The 15,222-nt window shown below is 42.6% G+C and overlaps 1 protein-coding gene across 5 annotated transcripts in view; it reads right to left on the reverse strand.

Annotated features, from left to right (window-relative positions):
- The window catches only part of SUSD1 (sushi domain containing 1), a 136,110-nt gene that overhangs the window by 4,719 nt on the left and 116,169 nt on the right, over positions 1 to 15,222 (reverse strand). For 3 of the 5 annotated variants that reach the window (XM_073021852.1, XM_037983583.2, XM_037983574.2), the window contains 2 exons: positions 13,523 to 13,781; positions 7,538 to 7,577 (listed from right to left, as the gene is read on the reverse strand). In XM_073021852.1, the coding sequence (XP_072877953.1) occupies positions 7,538 to 7,577; positions 13,523 to 13,781 (299 nt within the window). The remainder of the gene's footprint in view (positions 1 to 7,537; positions 7,578 to 13,522; positions 13,782 to 15,222) is intronic. The other 2 variants (XM_037983601.2, XM_037983596.2) reach the window with 2 other exon arrangements.

A 15,222-nucleotide genomic window follows, 5' to 3' on the forward strand; every position in this document is an offset into this window, starting at 1 on the left:
CGGCTCACTGCAAGCTCAGCCTCCCAGGTTCACGCCACTCTCCCGCCTCAGCCTCCGAGTAGCTGGGACTACAGATGCCCGCCACCATGCCCAGCTAGTTTTTTGTATTTTTAGTAGAGATGGGGTTTCACCATGTTAGCCAGGATGGTCTCGATCTCCTGACCTCGTGATCCACCCGCCTCAGCCTCCCAAAGTGCTGGGATTACAGGCTTGAGCCACGGCGCCCGGCCGACATTAATAATTGTTAATGAGTTGATATCAACTGTGCATAGTGATTCAGCTTGTTTCTAAGCCCACATACAGCCCTCATGTTCCCACATTGTCCACAAGGACATTATTGTTTGTTGAAGCCAAAATACATTATGCGTGCCATATTTCCCTGACCAATTACTGACTCTGTGCAAGAAGAAATGGAAAGCAATCTGAACTAATCTGCTCTTAAAGCTCCTGACTCCTGGGAACTGCTGTTTTTTCTACCAGGGATACATAAGCCATCATTTGAAGACCTTGCCTTGCCTTGACTTCAAGTTACCATCATCTACACTTCTGGTGGCTCTTCCTTTGTACAATATTCCTTGTTCTTTGCTCATCTCTAGTCCTCTCACATCTCTCCATTTTCTTCAAGATTTATCAAAAATCATTTGCAATGGCTTATCCATCTCATGTGAAAATTGTATGAACCTGCCAGAATATGCTTCATCCGTGTTGGAAGACTTGAACCTATGTAGGGTAGTGAGCTCTTTTCTTTCTTCTAACCATCCCCTCACAAACCAAGAGGACAGAATAAGGAGGAGTTAAGGAAGCTGACTTTCTCTTGACCATCCACCAGGAGGATCCACCTGGGTGCAACTATTCGTTACTCTAGACACAGTATTGGAAAATAATCTTTATTTCTTCTGCATAGCACAATTTGGGTTTGGCTCCAGGAATGATTCTTGCTGGTAGACCAGTTCCTGGTTATATGTCTTTTTGTCTACTTTGCATATATACTCTGAAAATCTGAGTCAATCTAATCAAGAGTGCTCACAAGTGTTGCCACACAAGCTTCTTTAGAGATTTCCTCATTAATTCCTTACTAAGAAAATTTACAACTGGCAAATTTGAATTGTATTTCTTATAGCCTCACCATCCCTTGGTTACCCTACCTTTCCATGGTCTCATGCCAGAGAACCATGTTTATTTTTCTTCTGAATCACTTGTAGAATATATTTTTACAAACCCAAGTGAATGAATCATGTGTTATATGGCAGATCAGTTACTCAATCTTGGAGAAAGTAAACCCATTAGGACTAAACTTCACCATTCTCTTTATGGTGGCTCCCTCAAGAGAGCTAGCACTCAGGAGGAGGGATGGAGCCTTTCCGGACTTATCTTTAACCCCCTCCCTGATAGAAATATCACATGCTGAAGAGGAAGTTAGAAAGGTCCTATTTCTACTCTCAGACTTTGTGACAGCTTGAGGACTCCTCATGGGTGTGAACATTTTTTCATGAATATACAAGGGCATGTTCACTTCCTGAAAGCACCAATTCTGTTCTCCAAATGGTAAATAATAATAATAATAATTAGCACAGTGACTTCTATTTACCGTGTTAAATTTATCTTTGCTATTCTAGGGTCTTCTCACTTGAATTCCATTCAGAGCAAAAGATTGCAAAGGAAATCAAAGTGGAAAACTAATTTAGAGATCAATAACGCTTGATAAATTAGCAACACTGTTATATTCCATTTTTATTGCAGCTTAACAAATGACCATAAACTTAGGTAGCTTTAACCCATTTATTAGCTCAGAATTCTGTGGGTGGTAAGTTCAAGCACATCGCGGCTGGTTCTCTGCTCAGGGCCTGTATCAGTCCCTTCTCACACTGCTATAAAGAACTACCTGAGACTGGGTAATTTAAAAGAAAAGAGGTTTAATTGACTCACAGTTCCACAGGGTGTGCAGGAGGCAAGACTAGGGAGGCCCCAAGAAATGTACAATCATGGCAGAAGGTGAAGGGGAAGCAGGCACAGTTTTCACATGGCCAGAGCAGGAGAGAGAGAGAGTGAAGGGGGAAGTGCTACACACATTCAAACCACCAGATCTCATGAGAACTCTACCATGAGAAGAGCAAGCGGGTAATCCATCCCCATGATTCAGTCATCTCCCACCAGGCCCCTCCTTCAATACATGGGGATTACAGTTCGACATGAGATTTGGGTGGGGACATAGACAAACCATATTAGGACCTTATGAGGCTAGAATCAAGGTCTCAGGTGGACTGCACTTCCTTCTGAAGGCTCTGGAGAAGAATCTGCTTCCAAGTTCATTCAGGTTATTTGCTAAATTCAGTTCCTTGTTGCTATGGTTTGAGTTTACATCCTCTGAAACTCACTTGAAATTTAATCCTCAATGTGGTGGTGTCAGGAGGTGGGGCCTAGTGGGAGCTGTTTAGGTCATGGGATTGGAGCCCTCATGAATAGATTAATGCCCTCTCTCAGAGGTGAGTGAGTTCTTGCTCTGGAGGGACTGTATTACCAGGGAGCTGGTTGTTATAAAATTGAGTCGGCCAGGTGGCTCATGCCTGTAATCCCAGCACTTTGGGAGGTCGAGGCTGGCAGATCACGAGGTCGGGAGATCAAGACCATCCTGGCTAACACGGTAAAACCCTGTCTCTACTAAAAATACATAAAATTAGCCGGGCATGGTGGTGGGCACCTGTAGTCCCAGCTACTCGGGAGGCTGAGGCAGGAGAATGGTGTGAACCTGGGAGGTGGAGCTTGCAGTGAGCTGAGATTGTGCCACTGCACTCCAGCCTGGGCAACAGAGCAAGACTCCATCTCAATTAAAAAAAAAATAGAGTCAACTTCCTAGACTCTTTCTTGCTTCCTGTGTCATCATGTGATCTCTTTGTATATACCTGCTGGCTTTTCCACTTCTCTGCCATTGTTCTGATGAGCATGCAGCCCTCACCAGAAGCAGGCCAGATGCAGCACTATGCTCTTGAACTTCCCAGCCTACAGACTCATGAGCTAAATAAACCTCTTTTCTTAATAAGTTACCCAGCCTCCAGTATTCTGTTATAGCAACACAAAACAGACTAAGACACTTGCAGTTGTAGGACTAGGGTCCCCGTTTTCTTACCAGCTGCAGCCAGGCCTTGCTCAGCTCCTTCTGTTAAGCTACACTCCTTGCCAAGTGGACCCCTCCATCTTCAAGCTGGCAGGAGAATTTCCCTATGTCAAATCCATCTCATTCTTTGAAGCTCCAACTTCCCCTATCTCTGACCTCTAGATCCAGATTTAAAGGGCTCCTGTGATTAGGTCAGGCCTATCTGAATAATCTCCCTATTTGGGAGTTTAAATATATCTCCAAAATCCCTTCCCAGCAATACCTAGAACAGTCTTTGAATGAATAACTGAGAGAAGGTAGATGGATACCAGAGACCAGGAATTTGGGAACCATATTAGAATTTTTCCCATCACAACTATAAAGGTTTAAAATGATTGTGTGCATGTATATATGTACATATATTTACACACACACACACACACATATGTACATATATAGCAAATACATATGTATACATACACACTAGGTTTATATCTTGATGTAAGTCTTCTCTGGCTTATTTGATAAGTATTGCACCTACTATGCTTCATTTCCCATAAAACTAACTGCTGGTTCCTCAGAAATCATTCAGCCCAATTCAATGCATTCTGATTGAACACCTAATGCATGCAAGGCTCTGTTCTTGCTCTTCAAATGCCCATCAAGGGTGTAAAATCTAGTAGTAGAAGACAAAACAAGTACACACCCATTGCTCTAAAATATAGCAGAATAGCTGAAGAGGGGCAGATTCTGCCCTGTTGAAAAAATTTTAAAAGCTTCAGGGAGGAAAGGGCATTTGATTTTAATCTTGAAGAACAGGTGGGATAAGCGGAGATTCACAGGTAGGTGATTGGGAAATCCAGATGGAAGTCATCAAGTAATTATATGAGCAAGGATATTAAGAGGAGAAAGTATGGGCCATAGCCAGAAAACAGCTGGAACATTGGTTTGAATGGAGAAGAATAAAAGATGCAATTAGAAGCGTATGTGTGTGTCAAACAGAGGACTTGGAAGCCAAACTGAAAAATAATAGAGGACCATGGAAGCAGAGGAAACAAAATTAGTTCTGCAGTTTAGAAACGAGTCAGCTGGTGGTGTGTAGGCTGGAGTGAAGAGGGAAATTCTGAACTCTTGTGATGGGAGATGAGGAAGGAGGATTTGCCCATCATCCCGCTACAGGTAGGAAGGCCTATGCTCAGGGAGTGAACACAGAAATGAAAATCAGAGAGGCATGCCCAAGGTGCTAAATGTGGGCTGAAAGAGAAAAGGGAGTAGTCACAAATAACTCACAGGTTTCGTGCTTATGACTGGAGAATGTTCCCTGATTACAGCTTATTATCACCTCACATATATCAAATGACCTTGCTTTGTGACTCAAGAAATCACAGACTCATAGTACTCTGTGGCTGGAAAGGATCTCAGAGATCCCAGAGAGAGGATGATTGAGAACTGGCCAAGTTAAATATCATTTCAAAGACACTTGGCTGATTAGTAGCAGGAGCTCAGGCAAATAAGCCCAGGCCTCTGTATCTTCCATCAAACCGACTGCTGGTTTCCTGGTAATCTTTACAAAGCTCTTCTAGGGGCAATATGCAAAAGGTAAATAGCATAATTTGTCACTGGGCAAAGGCCAGAACGGGGCTGAGGCTTGGCACAAGTGAACTGGCACCATTTCAGGACTAATTTAGATCTCAGTTCTCTGCAAATTACTTTCTGAAATGGCAGTCTCCAAACTTTTTTGAAAAAGTAGATTGTCCAAGATGAGTGCACAACACAGGTAAATGTTATACATAGATAAATATGTGCTAGAATTGCCTTCAGAATTTCCACAGAACAGTGTTTTTCCTATTATCTTCCAGAGATTTCCGGCGGTTTAATTTCAAAGGCTCAAACTCTCCTTCAATATTGGTTCTTAAGCTGAGGGGAGACCAGGGCACTGCCAAACCCACTTAGATATTTTCAAAACAAAATCCTCCCTGTTAATTTAATCATAGCAGAATGACTGCAGCCAGCTCTTTGGCGATTTCTTCTACCCAGTTTGAATGTTTTCCAATCATAGCAAACAGCTGCTGAATAGAGTGGACTCTGGAAGCTATTATTTCTGCGTCTGGAAGCTTTGTCATCTTAATTATTCTGATAAAACCATCTCTTTTCCTTGTGAGAACGCCATGCCCAATCCTAGAGCCTCAGGGGATGGACTGGCAAAAAAACACTTATGACTGTTGGAATGTGTGGCTGTTTCTCATGGCCTTCATTAAAGTCCTACAAGTAAAGGGAGCTTGGCCCATCTGCACACAGAAACACGACAGCACCCATCTTTGCCAAGAGAGGCTCTCACTGCCTGGTCATCAGCAATCCAAGATGGCTGACAGTCAGGTAACTCGCCTTGCACCCTGCTGAAAAGCCAAGTCCTCTACCCTTGTTGCAGTTGGTTTCAGCAGAGGTTAAAAGATGAAAATAAGATCAGGAGAGAAGCAGACAAATGGAGGAAGCCTAATTCCCCAGGCCCCTCCCAAATATTTCCGGCATAGTATTCTCTACTGACAGGATAAAAAATTCCCCATTAGAAAGTGCTATCCACTGAAATCCTTAGGGAAGTAAGTTTATACCGGCATTTCCTCACCATGCCAGTTGATTGTTTTATGTTGCTTTGAGGCAGGGGAGAGGAGGCAAAGGGTTAAACTGATACTGTGGGCTAAGGGCAGAATTTCACAGCCTGTTGCTAGGACCCACAAACCACAGGGAAAAGGTCCAGATTCCAAGGTCATAAACTCAACAAGATTTCTGCTATTAGCTACAAACTAATGGAATTCCTGGGAATCAAATCCACTGGCTGGCTGCCTGTTGGTTTTAAAGAAATGTACTGTACTGCCAGGGAAATCCCGAGCCTGGAAAACAAAGACCAGTGATTGCTCAAACCCTAAGGCAATTTCCCCGCCTGGGTAACTCTTCCAAGGCAAAGAAGGTTTAAGTTGTACAGCACTCAGTAGAGATGTTCCCGCTGTGTCTCTAAGGAAAGGCTTTGGAGGAAATGGACAAGAGTTCCCATCAGGCAGACCCAAACGGACCACCCAAGTGACCCATTCTGCTGCCAGGGCAGGGGATGCTTGCTTGTCCTGTCCAGCAAGAGGTGATCATTGCTATGGGGCCCCCGACCACTGTACATTGCTTTATCTTTTCCTTCTTTCTAAATGAGAGTATTTATTGTGCTATTCAGTTTTCCCTCTCATATTATGTGCTACGGTTTGAGATTGGTTAAATTTGCCATTTAGTCATAGATTACTTAATAGAGCACAAGAAACACATCTGGACTTGATCAAGAGAAAGATGCTATCCCCAGGATTCCTGGTCTTGAAGCTGGATGCAGTAACAGACCCAGCTTTGAGTTGTCTTCCACTAGGGTTCCATGTGGGATCATACATAGGATAGTTCCATTTTGTTAAGGGAAGATGTTTTTCTTATTTTGTTATTGTTGTTGTTGTTGTTGTTGTTGTTGAGATGGAGTTTTGCTCTTGTTGCCCAGGCTGGAGTGCAATGGCGCGATCTCAGCTCACCGCAACCTTTGCCTCCCGGGTTCAAGCGATTCTCCTGCCTCAGCCTCCCGAGCAGCTGAGATTACAGGCATATGCCACCACACCTAGCTGATTTTGTATTTTTAGTAGAGACAGGGTTTTTCCATGTTGGTCAGGCTGGTCTCGAACTTCCGACCTCAGGTGATTCGCCTGCCTCGGCCTCCCAAAGCGCTGGGATTACAGTTTTTCTTAATATTATATGTGTATGTGCACAAGCTACACAGCTGAATGGTAGTGGACTGTTGTAGCTCTTGTATTGGCTTTTCGGCATCTTTTCCTATGCCCCATTTCTTGATAGGGATTTTGTCTCCCTTTCAGTGCAAACCTAGTGGACCTATTGTTCACACTGCTCTGCCTCCAACCAGCCAGGAGTAGACATAAAACCCAACGGAGGCCAATCATCCTAGCCCATCTCCTATTAACAGTGATTCATCCAACAGACAATCACTTAAACTAGGAGGAAAGAATCTTTCCCTGAATTGAAAAGCTATGTTTTCCCAGTGAAATTGGTAAGCTGGGGGAGCTTGCCATCCCTTCCTCTCACATGTCTTATAGCAGAAGAAAATGAAGCTAAGTCACGCTTAGAACCAGAGAACTGAAATAAGAGAGAGATAGAGAGAGAAGTCCCACTCACGGCGTTGAGTCCCCAGTCCCAGTTCCTGGAGCCTCGGTGGGGGAGCTCTTTGTCTAATTCCATAAGCTCCCATCCACTCGCCCTCCTCCCATTTTTTTCAGCTATGAAGCTTTTTGCTTAAAGTAGTATGAATTGGGTTCTGGTCACCAGTGACAATTTTATAAACAGATCTCATCAATATGAACTTGATGCTGCAGAAAAGAAATAAGAACAGCATTCATAGGCAGAAAATAATTTTACCTTTCACCTGAGCCCAAACTGCACAGGAGTGTCTTCTCACCTATAAAGGAAAACATAGCAATGTGTTTAACTAGGTGGCACACAGCGTTAGTTTAAATAACATAGTTTGGAGGCTGAAGCCCTCTGAGTTTCAGCTTTTTCAATCTCCTAATTTGAACTAGACATTTAAAGTCCAATCTAGCTCTAATATCTTGTGATATCACTAAGTATTCAAGGGACCGGCTTGGGTTGCATGGACATAAGTGACCCTACAGATCACTTCTATAGGTTTCCAATAGGTCTTGGAAAGTACACATGATAGGCCAACAACAGGAGTGACAAAAAGGATCCTTCCCCTGGCCAGCCCTCAGCAACTGGCATGGACTGCCGGGAGAACTATGCTGAAAAGGATCCTGAGGTCACTTGTTCAGAAGGTTCAGCAAGAAGTAGTGATGCATGTTACAGGGAAAGCTATGAGAAGTCCCAGTATATAATACTTCACCTATCTAGATGTCACTTGGCAACATCAGTTACCCAAAATGTGTCCATGAACCAGGAAGAAAGCAACAGGAACATATATGAAAGCTCATCCCTAATAGAAGAAACCTATAGATTCAGTGGAATGAACACCTGTTCCCCCCGTCATTATGATATGCTTATTTACCTGTTACAAATGCTGGGGACTTGCTCTGTGTAAGACTTGAAAATATTCCCCAGAGGAAGCTGAATGGTGAGGGTTAGAGAAGGATCCTTCCAATGTCTTTAGGAGATTCTCTTTCAAATGACAGCCTTGGGCATTCTGGTTTGGATTTTATTAATTTTTTTTTATTTAAGCTTAAAAATTCTGAGAAAAGCTCCTGGGTGCAGTGGCTCACACCTGTAATCCCAGCACTTTGGGAGGCTGAGATGGGCAGATCACCTGAGGTCAGGAGTTCAAGACCAGCCTGGCCAACATGGTAAAATTCCATTCCTACTAAAAATACAAAAATTAGCTAGGTGTGGTGGTGGGCACCTGTACTCCCAGCTACTTGGGAGGCTGAGGCAGGAAAATCACTTGAACCCAGGAGGCAGAGGTACAGTGAGCCGAGACCGCACCATTGCACTCCAGCCTGGGCAACAGAGTGAGACTTCATCTCAAAAAAAGAAAAAAAAATTCTGAGAAAAGCTTAAAATAGCCATAAGTGCAGATATTAGAAATGGAAGGTAATGTGCAAGAATAACCAGTCAAGGACATATTTCAAGACCCTGGAGAATGGAAGGGACTTTAAATAGCAAGGCAATTTGGGGGAATGGAGTATATCAAAGGAGAGAAACTGGCAGGGGCCAGGTGAAGAAGGGAGCTTATTAAACTGAAATGCTTTGATCATACTTGCATTTTATAAAACTCATGCTGGCAGTGGTATGGAGCAAGGAGACGGGTAGAATAAGAGACAGAAAGATATGGTAGAAAAGTGATGTTCAGGCAAGAGATGACAACGTCTGAGCAGTGTAGATGAAGGAGAGGAAAGAATGATTTTAAACAGAATTAAGGTAGTAGAATTAACATGATTTGCTGATGATCTGGATAAGAAGGTAAGAAAGAAGGAAGAGACAAGAACTATTCACAGGTTTCTGTCTTAGCAACGGGAGGCATGGCGATGCTATTTACTGGGACAGATGCACAAAGGGAAAAACAAAATGGGGGCATTGGAAGACTCACACCCCCGATTCCAAAATTTACTACAAAGCTACAGTAAACAAAACAGTGTAGTAGTAACATAACGATAGACATATAGTCCAATGGAACAGCATAAAGAACCTAGAAATAAACCCTTGCATTATGTCAAATGATTGTTAACAAGAGTGCCAAGACCATTCAATGGGGAAAAGACAGTCTTTTCAGGCCGGCCACACTGGCTTACACCTGTAATCCCAGTACTTTGGGAGGCTGAGGTAGGAGAAGTGATTAAGCCCAGGAGTTTGAGACCAGCCTGGGCAACATAGGGAGACCCATCTCTACAAGAAATTGTTAAATATTAGCCAGGCATGGTGCTGTACAACTGTAGTCCCAGCTATGTGGGAGGCTTAGGCAGGAGGATCACCTGAGCCCAGGAGGTCGAGGCTGCAGTGAGCCATGATTGCACCACTGCACTCCAAGTGTCTCACTTTATCACCATCTCAAAAAAAAAAAAAAAAAAAGTTTTTTCAACGAATGGTACTAGGAAAACTGGATATCTACATATAAAAGAATGAATTTGGACCCTTACCTAACACCATATGAAACACAAACTCAAAATGGATCAAAAACCTAAATATAAGACCTCAAATGATAAAACTCTTAGAAGACAACATAGAGGAAAAGCTTCCTGAAACCAGATTTCTCAACGACTTCTTGGATATGACAAGACATAAGCAACAAAAGAAAAAATAGACAGACTGAACATCATCAAAATTTCAAACTTTTATGCATCTAAGGGCACTATTGATAGTAAAAGTGCAACCCACGGAATGGACAAAAATACTTGCAAATCACGTATTTCACAAGGGATTACAGTAATATCCAGAATGTATGGAGAACTCTTAAAACTTAACAAAAACAAAAACAACCCAGTTCAAAAATGAGCAAAGGACTTAAATAGACATTTCTCTAAAGAAGATACACAAATGGCTGATTAGCCCATGAAAAGGTGGTCAACACCACTAGTCATTAGGGAAATGCAAACCAAAACCACAATAAGATGCCATTTCACGCTGGGAGGCTCATGCCTATAATCCCAGCACTTTGGGAAGTCAAGGCAGGTGGATCTCTTGAACCCAGGAGTTCAAGACCAGCCTGAGAAACATGGCAAAATCCTGTCTCTACAAAAAATAGAAAAATTAGTCAGGCGTGATAGCATGAACCTGTAGTCCTAGCTACTCAGGTGGCTGAGGTGAGAGGATCACCTGACACCAGGGAGGTCAAGGTTACAGTGACCTGTGATTGGGCCACTGTACTTCAGCCTGGTAAACAAAGTGAGACCCCCATCCCCCACTTTCAAAACAAAAGATGACACCTCACACCCTGTCTTATAATAGGATGCCTATTATAAGAAAATAAAACAGAAAACAGTAAGTGTTAGCAGGGACATGGACAAATTGGAACCCCTATGCACTGCTAGAGGGAATGGAAAATGGTATAGCACTATGGAAAACAGTACGGTAGTTCCTCAAAAAATTAAACATAGAATTATCATTTGATCAAGCAATTCCACTTCAAGGTATATACACAAAAGAACTGGAAGCAGGGACTCAAACAGATATTGCATACCAATGTTCACAGCAGCATTATTCATAATAGCCAAAAGGTGGAAAATATCCCATTATTCATCCACGAATAAATGAATAAACAAACGTGGTACACTCATATAATGGAATATTATTCAGTCTTAAAAAGGAAGGAAATTCTGACACTTGCCACAACATGGGTGAACCTAGAGGACTTTAGGCTAAATGAAATAAGCCAGTCACAAAAAGAAAATATTGGATGATCCTACTTATATGAGGTACCTAGAGTAGTCAAATTCATAAAGATGGAAAGCAGGGCCAGGCGTGGTGGCTCATGCCTGTAATCTCAACACTTTGGGAGGTGAAGGTGGGAGGGTCACTTGAGCCTAGGAATTTGGGCAACATGGACAGACTTCATCTCTACAAGAAATAAAAATTAAAAATTAGCCAGGCATGATGGTGTGCACCTGTGGTCCAAGTTAACTCAGACGGCAGAAGCACCAGTGTGGTTTGAGCCCAGGAGTTTGAGGCTGCAGTGAGCTATGATTGCGCCACTGCACTCCAGCCTGGGCAACAGAGCAAGACTCTGCCTCAAAAAAAAAAAAAAAAAAAAAAGAGACAGAAAGTAGAATGTTGGTTGCCAAGGGTTGTGGGAAGGAAGGAATGGGGAGACATTTAATGGGTATAAAGTTTGTTTTGCAAGATAAAAAGAGTTTTGGACATTGGTTGCACAACAATGTGGATGAATTTAATGCCATCAAACGACACTTTAAAATGGTTAAGACGGTAAATTTTATATTGTATATATTTTACCACAATTAGAAATTAAAATTAAATCACTACTGATTTTATTGTAATATCACACAAATATAGTTGAAACCCATGGGAAAGTCATCGCAGTTCAAACATGTAGATCCAAATATAAGTTTTTTCAAAGCCCTTTCATCTCCTTTAACATCCTAAAGAATAAGCATATATTCTTTTTTTCAGCTACATGAAAAAGAGTATCAATGACATCACAGGAAAGTTTCCTATAAACCAGAATTCTTTGTGTGTATGTGTGAGACAGGGTCTTACTCTCTTGCCCAGGCTGGAGTGCAGTGGCATGATCTCGGCTCAGTGCAACCTCTGCCTCCCAGGCTCAAGAAATCCTCCTGCCTCAGCCTCCCAAGTAGCTGGGACTATGGGCACATACCACTATGCCTGGCTAATAAACCAGAATTCTTGTCCTAACCTCCAACTTCATTCCCTCTGTTATGAATTAAATGTCTATGCCCCTGCTCACCACCCACCTCCTGCCCTGAATTCACATGTTGAAGCCCTAATCTACAATGTGATGGTATTTGGAGGCAGGATCTTTGGGAAAGAAATAGATCCAGAAGAGGTTATAAGCATGGAGCCCTCATGATGGGATAAGTGTCCTAATAAATAGAGGAAGAGCAATCAGAGCTTTCCCCAACCCACTCAATCCCCACCATGTGAGGACACTGTAAGAAGGCAGCTGTCCACAAACCAGGAAGAGAGTCTTCACTGGGGAACTGAATCAGCTGGCACCTTGATCTTGGGCTTCCCCAGCACAGACTGTGAGAAATATATGTCTGTTGCCTAAGCTACCCAGTCTACCATATTTCACTATAGCAGCCCAAGCTGACTAATACACCCTCCCCAACTAAAGTCTTAATCTAGGACAATAGCTCTCTGAACCATCTCTAAATTTCACTCATGTTGTACTGTCAGTGTTTTGTCTATGGCTAAAAACTCCAAGTTAGGAACCCCAAGTAATTTTCTAATGAAAAGGCCTTGTCTAAGTTGTAAACACCTTTTTAGTAAGTTCAGGGCAATACATTTCTGGGCTTTAACTTTCCTTTCTTTATTCCTACATTATTGTCACAAAGCACTGCTAGACATCTTTGATACTTGAACAGTCTTACAAGTAACTATTGGTTTTATAGCAAGCATGTTCATGACACATTACATTTGCATCCCACACAGAATTTAATAGAGTGTCTCAGTTTTAAATATGTGATGAACCTTACACTCAAAATGACAACATAATTTTATCTCAAATTCATCAGTCAAGAGATGTTTGTATTACTATTAATATAATCCTTCTAGTTTTCATTACCAACCCATATGAATTTACAACAAGCTTAGGGTTCTCCTAGGTCAACCATCACAATGGTTCTTCCAGGTCTTCCATCCCTGACTGATGAATACAGCAACATGAGGTTTCCTAATTATCTAATGAATATTGAGTTCCATGTCTCAGGAAAAAGCCACTGCTGGAAGAGCACCAGCGTTTCTAAGCACTGCGGAAGGGAAAGTGGTACCTATGCCATAGTCGCAGAAGGGATGTAAGCAAAAAACAGGCCAGTGCTGTGCCTAATCTTCTGCTTCCCAGGAGAATGAGAGAGGCAGCAGCCTGGCAAGGGCACAAGGAAGTTAAGAGAGAATCTAGATGTTTCTTTCCAACTTAGACTCCAGTAGTGCAATAGAATGAGGGCATCTGTAAAGCTTAAGGTAAAAACAAAAACCAGGTCAGTCTAAATGCTGATTCAGCAAGGTCCCCCAGGAGGTTCAGAATCCCTATCATCTGTAAGGGTTTCACCTGTCCATCTTTCATAAAGGCAAAGTATTCACACACATTTTATGATTGTCACATGCAGTGTCCCTCTCAAGTACTGGGAAAACAAATGTTCAAACATTTGAATTTCACGGGAAGAAGAAAACACAGAATTCAGAAGAGCTTGGAAAGAAAGATACCTTATTCCATTCACTTGTGATTCGTAATATAATGCAGTAATCATTCCCTCTTTTCAAAGGTGCATTATAATATTCCCCATAGTACAGCCTGTCTCCTATAAGTATCTCCATGGCATCATCTGGAACATCTTTGGCCAGTAGTTCTGCAGCCACGTATCCATCAGCATCAGAGGCGTTGCTAAAGAAGGAGGAAGTGCCTTCAGAATCACAAGAAAATGTGCTTTGGAGGGCCAAGGGAAGCACTAACACCTGATATGAACTGGAAGAAAAAAACGGAAGTGTCCATCAGACCCTTGCATGGGGAGTTCATTCATTCAATCATTCATATTTATTGAATACCCGCTATGAGATAAGCCTTTTTTTTTTTTTTTGAGACAGAGTCTTGCTCTGTCACTAGGCTGGAGTGCAGTAGTGCAATCTCAGCTCACTGCAACCTCCACCTCCCGGGTTTGAGTGATTCTCCTGCCTCAGCCTCCCAAGTAGCTGGGACTATAGGCGCGTGCCACCACGCCCAGCTAGCTTTTGTATTTTTAGTACAGATGGGGTTTCACCATGTTGGCCAGGCTGGTCTCGGTCTCTTGACCTCAGGATCCACCCACCTCATCCTCCCAAAGTGCTGGGATTGCAAGTGTGAACCACTGCACCCAGCCGAGATAAGCCTCTTTCTAGGTACTGGAGACACAACACTAGACAAGAAAAAGTCCTGGCCCATGTGGGATTTACGGTCTGACAGCTCCAACCATCATGCAATTCCAGTTTGAACCTAAAGGGTTAATGCCAGATGACACGGGGCAAGGGACCTCTCCAAGTTCTGGCTGCAGAGAGATGCCAAGTACATCCTCTTTAGCTGGGAGAAGTTGTTGCACATATCACTGCCCTGTGCTGTGTGTGTGTCATAAAGTTGACCTAATCAGTGATTTTCACGTGGGCAAATAAAGCCCAACTGTGCAAAGGGTTTAGCAGTCACATGGAGACCTAGTGCCTACCACAGTGAATGTACTAAGTCCAGAAAAAAGGCTGCAGACAATCATGTGGTGACCTGAAACAGAACTCATGTGATTTACATTCCCTACAGTTCATGGGCTGATACCAAAGTTCATGTGAAATAAATGAGACGCCAAGAGTGCAGAGTCACCATGAGTTAATCCAGTCTGACAACATCCTGAAACAACCAGAACAGTAATATGTCATGTATGCACTGTAAAAACTGTTCCCCAATTGTGGACAGAAAAACACACTAACAAATGGGTATTGTTTTTGTTATGTGTTTCATTATTCATCCCATCAAATAGAAAGCCTGGCAGTGAAAGGAAGTGTGAGAATAAAAATGCACTGAGAATGGATCACGCTTCCCTTCAATTCCCATCTATCCAGTACTTAGCTCCTGCCTCTAGTACCGTGTTGAGCATCTGCTGTCTCTGTCAGGCTTGATAGCAGGGATCTGAATGACTGACTCTTGTATTCTTGCAAATCCTTGCACAGTTCTTTGGTAATGATAGCTCCCCCGACCCCCGCCCCGCCCCTCCGCCACCAACAATGAATGATTCTTGAGTTGAAATTTCAGAAAAGAGGAAGAGCATACATCAGTGTGAAATATGATTAGGGTAATTTCCAAAACTCATTAGGCCATGTAATTCTATTTTACCAGTAAATTTGAACTTCCTGCTTCACATGGCAAATGCCCTATCTCCTGCTTCCTA

Source organism: Chlorocebus sabaeus, chromosome 12 (genome assembly GCF_047675955.1).
Source record: "Chlorocebus sabaeus isolate Y175 chromosome 12, mChlSab1.0.hap1, whole genome shotgun sequence".
NCBI lineage: Eukaryota > Metazoa > Chordata > Mammalia > Primates > Cercopithecidae > Chlorocebus > Chlorocebus sabaeus.